Consider the following 4,946-nt stretch of genomic DNA (forward strand, 5'->3'; position numbering starts at 1 on the left):
GTAGACCAGGCTGGCCTCCAACTCAGAAATCCACCTGCCTCTGCCTCCCGAGTGCTGGGATTAAAGGCATGTGCCACCACGCCTGGCAATAGCCAGGTTTTTATAAAACCCATTCATAAATGCCAGGCATGATGATACACAATGGAAAACTTGGAAAGCTAAAGGAAGGCTCACAAATATGAGGCCAGCTGAGGCTTTAGAGTGACCTATAAAAAGAAGTTGAATCCTAACAATCTTACTTATTTCCGGGCAGGATCTCACCTTGTAAATCCAGCTGGCTTTAACTCAGGTTTTTCTCCTTTTTCCTGCCTCCCAAGTGCTGGGATAAACATTGTACATCAAGCCTGGCATTTATGAATTGGTTTTATAAAACATTTACATAAATAATTTTTACTTTTTAAAAAATTGTACCTTTTAAAAAGAAATATTTTCTTTGCTTTAAAATTTATATCAGAAGAGCTCTCAGTTATAACTCTTAATTTTTCTGTTTTCCTGCAAAGCATTCACAGCTCTGATGGAAGGCAAAATCAATAAGCAGCTGAAGAAAGTTTTGAAGAAAATAGTAAAAGAAGCCCATGAACCTCTGGCTGTAGCTGATGCTAAACTAGGAGGGGTCATAAAGGTAAAGTAGGGCTGAGGCCGTGGCTTAAAGGGCAAGTCATGATTCTTTAGAGCTGCAAAGCCTGCCCCTTGTAGTATTTGTCATATGTTCTCATAATTGATGTTTTTCTGTTAGGCATTATAATCTCAAATAGAAGTTGCAAAAACAAGTATTCCCTGTACACTGTAGAAAATAAAGATGGACGAAAATGATAATATAAGCTCTAATACGGCCGTTCATGCCATCTTATTTACATTTTTTATGATGATCCGCACATAATTTAAATTTTTCCCTGTTGAGTAAAGAGATGTATTCATTAGAAGCTTTTAGTAGCAGGTATAAAAGTACAAGAGGTGAAAACATGAAATGATGGATGGTGGTGCATGCCTATAATTAACGCGTGTGATGTTATAAACTATTAGTCTATATGAAGGCATTAACATAGGCGAAGTGGACAGGGAAATGTTAAGGTCGAAATCTTGTTTTTTAAGACAAATTCTTTTCCCCAATGTGGAATGTGTGTGCCACAAAATCCAGAGTCAATAAGATAGTTGTGGAGTGATGGGTGAGTGGTTAACAGTGCTTAGTGCACTCTTGCAGAGGACCAGGCTTCAGGTCCCATTACCAACATTACAGCTCACTACTGCCCATCACTCAGGTACAGGGGATTTGATACTGTCTGACCTTTGAAGGCACCTGCACTTGTTGAGTGCACAAAAAACTCAATGGGTGGGGCTGGACAGATGGCTTAGTGGTTAAGAGCACTGACTGCTTTTCTGATGTCCTAAGTTCAGTTCCCAGCAAACCACATGGTGGCTTACAACCATCTATAATGGGATCCAATGCCCTCTTCTGGTGTGTCTGAAGATAGTGACAGTGTACTCATATATCAAATAAATCTTTTTTAAAAAACTCACATAGTGGTGGCGCATGCCTTTAATCCCAGCACTTGGGAGGCAGAGGCAGGCAGATTTTGAGTTTGAGGCCAGCCAGGGCTATACTGAGAAACCCTGTCTCGAAACAAAACAAACAAAAAAACCCAAAATTCACTTAGGTACATGTGTAGATTTTAAAAGTCTAGAAGTCAAATAAAATAGCAGTAGTCTACTTAATCCAATGAGCAAGAAAAATCCTCCAATTCAATAATGTTTTGCATATTGGAATCACATAGCCTAGCTAGAAGGGTATATATAGATATATATTATATCCTTAGATCAATATTGCTTTAAAATATGAGAAATATCAGATTCCAATGAGGTAGTTCATGCTTATCATTCCCTGAGGCAGATTGTTACTGTGAATTGAGGTGAGCTTCTGAATTCACATTAGTGAATTCTTAAAAGACACTAGTCACGAAGGTGAATTTTCAAGAAAACTTTTTTTTCATTTAATGTGAATGTTTTTATAGGAAAAATTGAATCTCAGCTGTATCCATAGTCCTGTTGTTAATGAACTAATGAGAGGAATCAGATCTCAAATGGATGGCTTAATTCCTGGGGTAGAACCACGTGAGATGGCAGCCATGTGTCTTGGATTGGCCCACAGGTAAGTACAGAAAAAATAAATGTGCTTACATATACACATGTACATATTTATATACATCTAAGTATTTATGTAAGGGAGATGCTGCAGTTGCCCTCAAGAAAAAGACTTGCTCGGTGTCAATAAAGCTGATAAGTGGTAAAACCATGATATAAACCCAGTGTATTCTTTTTGCTTTTTCCAGACAGAATTTGTCTGCATAGCTCTGTCCTGGAACTAGGTCAATAGACCAGGCTGATCTTGAATTCAGAGATTTATCTGCCTCTGCTTCCCGAGTTCTGGGATTAAAGGTGTGTGCCACCCCACCTGGCTATTGCCTATATTCTTTGAAAAAAAAAAAAAAAACCAAAAACTCATAGTAGGCCTTGTTTGTATCAGTGTTGGATCATTTATTTTCATAGCTTTGCTTTGGTCTGAGAAAGAACCTTGCTGTGTACTTATGTACATGGTTTGTGTTTATAAGGCCAGAAGAGGTTGTCAGGTGTTCTGTCATTCTTCCTATTCCTTTGAGACAGAATCTCCTCTGGAGCCTGAGACATAGGTTTCCTGGGTTAGGCTAGAAATCTGCAAACCTCGTTGATCTTTCTGTCTCACAGCTAGGGTTTGAGCACACATAGTCTTGCAGACTTGTTATGTAGGTTCTGGGATCTGATTTCCACTGCTCACGATTGTAAAGCTAGTATACTTAACTGCTGAGCCATCTTCATTATTCAGTGGTCCGTAACATGCTGTGATTGTTGAAAGTAGTATTCTAATTGGCAATGGTGGAACATACCTTTAATCTCAGCACTCTGAGTTCCTGGATAGTCTAGTTTACAGTCCTAGTTTCAGGACAGCCAGGTGGGAAAGGGATTGTGTATATTACTTAAAAATAGTATAACACGCCAGGCAGCGGTGGCGCGCGCCTTTAATCCCAGCACTTGGGAGGCAGAGGCAGGCGGATTTCTGAGTTCGAGGCCAGCCTGGTCTACAGAGTGAGTTCCAGGACAGTCAGGGCTATACAGAGAAACCCTGTCTCAAAAAACCAAAAAAATAAATAAATAAATAAAAATAAAACAAATAAGAGATACTGAAAATGTTCTACAATGTAAAGGAAACCCCCCCACACCCACGGCATGCAAATTGTAAGGCTACAAATGTCAGTAATGCCACGATTTGCTAGCTCACATGTAGCCTCTCAAAATTTTTTGTTTTCAGGTGTTATACAAATGCTGTGATATTTCTTACTTTGGAGTGTATTGAAGGCCTTCATCCTTACTATGTATATGGCAAATTCAAAGCTAGCTATAGTAAAGCCCTTCTAAATAGGTATATAAATAAAACAACCTTAAAGTATCGCTAGATTTACATCATCACAAAATGGTTTTATGCAGCACATTCATATCTAGCAGATTTTTTTCCACAAAACAATATAGGTGAGAGTAGAGATTTAGCACACTGTGAAGATTAGTTCCCTGAGCTTGTGACATGGGTTTATCCCTAGTAACGAGAAACTATGGCAGGAAAATACTGCGTTCAAAGGCCAGCCTAAGCTGTATAGTGAATCTCCATCTTGAAAGACCAAGGAGTTTTAAGAAATAGAGCAGTTTATAAATATTTGACAATCCCCCCAGAACCCAGGTAAAAATCCTGGGCGTGGGCACAATTAAATTCCCAGGGGATAGGGAGAGACAGATCCTGGAGCTCAGTTGCTAGCCAGCATAACCTACTCTGCAGGTTCCAGTCCAATGAGGAATCCAACCACAACAAACAAGGTAGATCTCTAGCCTGCACTTAGGTCCCCATGCAAAGGAATACACAAATGGGGAGGTTAATTAAAGTACTTTGTAAAAATTTTTGTCTAATTTATTTTTCTTCCCCAGCCTGTCTCGATACAGATTGAAATTCAGTGCTGATAAAGTGGACACAATGATTGTACAGGCAATTTGTAAGTACATGACAGTTTGATATGTTTAATTTTGTTTTTTCCTAAATGTTACTATTTCTGTCTTTTGAGAAAGATGAACTAAAATTTTAATGAGTAGATAATTGGGAAAGCACAGTAGACAAAAATATAAACTTTGATTCTCTTGTAAGGGACTGTTATTAATACATACTGATTGATCTCTTTTCCATGAGTGTTAAAACTGCAAGAGGGTCTTTTTTCACCTGTCCTTTTTAGGTTCTCATAAATTGAGCAATTTTAAGAAATATCAAAGTTGCAGCATTTGCAAGTAATAAAAAATTGCTTTGACTAACATTTCCATTACGTAATATATATCAAAATAATTAAAATCATAAGACTTAAGTTCTTTGGGTTAGCACACTTATGTTCATAACAGTATTTACTGTTAAAAAGGGAAAATTTTAACCACCAATGAATAAACAATGTAAATATGTAAATAGATACATACACATAATGGGAGGCCATTAAGAGAAATAACTTAAATGCATGCCACAGTGTAGAAAACTTCACCTGTGAAAAGAAACCAATGGCTCTTCCACGGATATGGCTCTCCAGGGGAGCTTTTTAAGGGTTATAAGATACTCAGTTTGGAGGATATTCTGAAAAGAGATGCTAGTAATGGTTACATGGCATAAATGTATTTTATACAACTAAATATTTACTTAACTGCTTTAAGGCAATCTGTTGTACATGTTAACTACTATTATCAGTCTCACTCATTAGTTCTGTGTTTATTTCATTTTACAGCCTTGTTAGATGACTTGGATAAAGAACTAAACAACTACATTATGAGGTGTAGAGAATGGTATGGCTGGCATTTCCCTGAGTTAGGGAAAATTATTTCTGATAATTTGACAT

General features: G+C 37.7%; 1 protein-coding gene across 1 annotated transcript in view; it reads left to right on the forward strand.

Annotated features, from left to right (window-relative positions):
* The window catches only part of Nop58 (NOP58 ribonucleoprotein), a 25,919-nt gene that overhangs the window by 10,886 nt on the left and 10,087 nt on the right, over positions 1-4,946 (forward strand). Inside the window, exons 4-7 of the mRNA XM_031368984.1 lie at positions 501-622; positions 2,010-2,146; positions 4,006-4,070; positions 4,836-4,939. Coding sequence (XP_031224844.1) covers positions 501-622; positions 2,010-2,146; positions 4,006-4,070; positions 4,836-4,939 — 428 coding nt within the window. The remainder of the gene's footprint in view (positions 1-500; positions 623-2,009; positions 2,147-4,005; positions 4,071-4,835; positions 4,940-4,946) is intronic.

Source organism: Mastomys coucha, unplaced genomic scaffold, assembly GCF_008632895.1.
Source record: "Mastomys coucha isolate ucsf_1 unplaced genomic scaffold, UCSF_Mcou_1 pScaffold14, whole genome shotgun sequence".
NCBI lineage: Eukaryota > Metazoa > Chordata > Mammalia > Rodentia > Muridae > Mastomys > Mastomys coucha.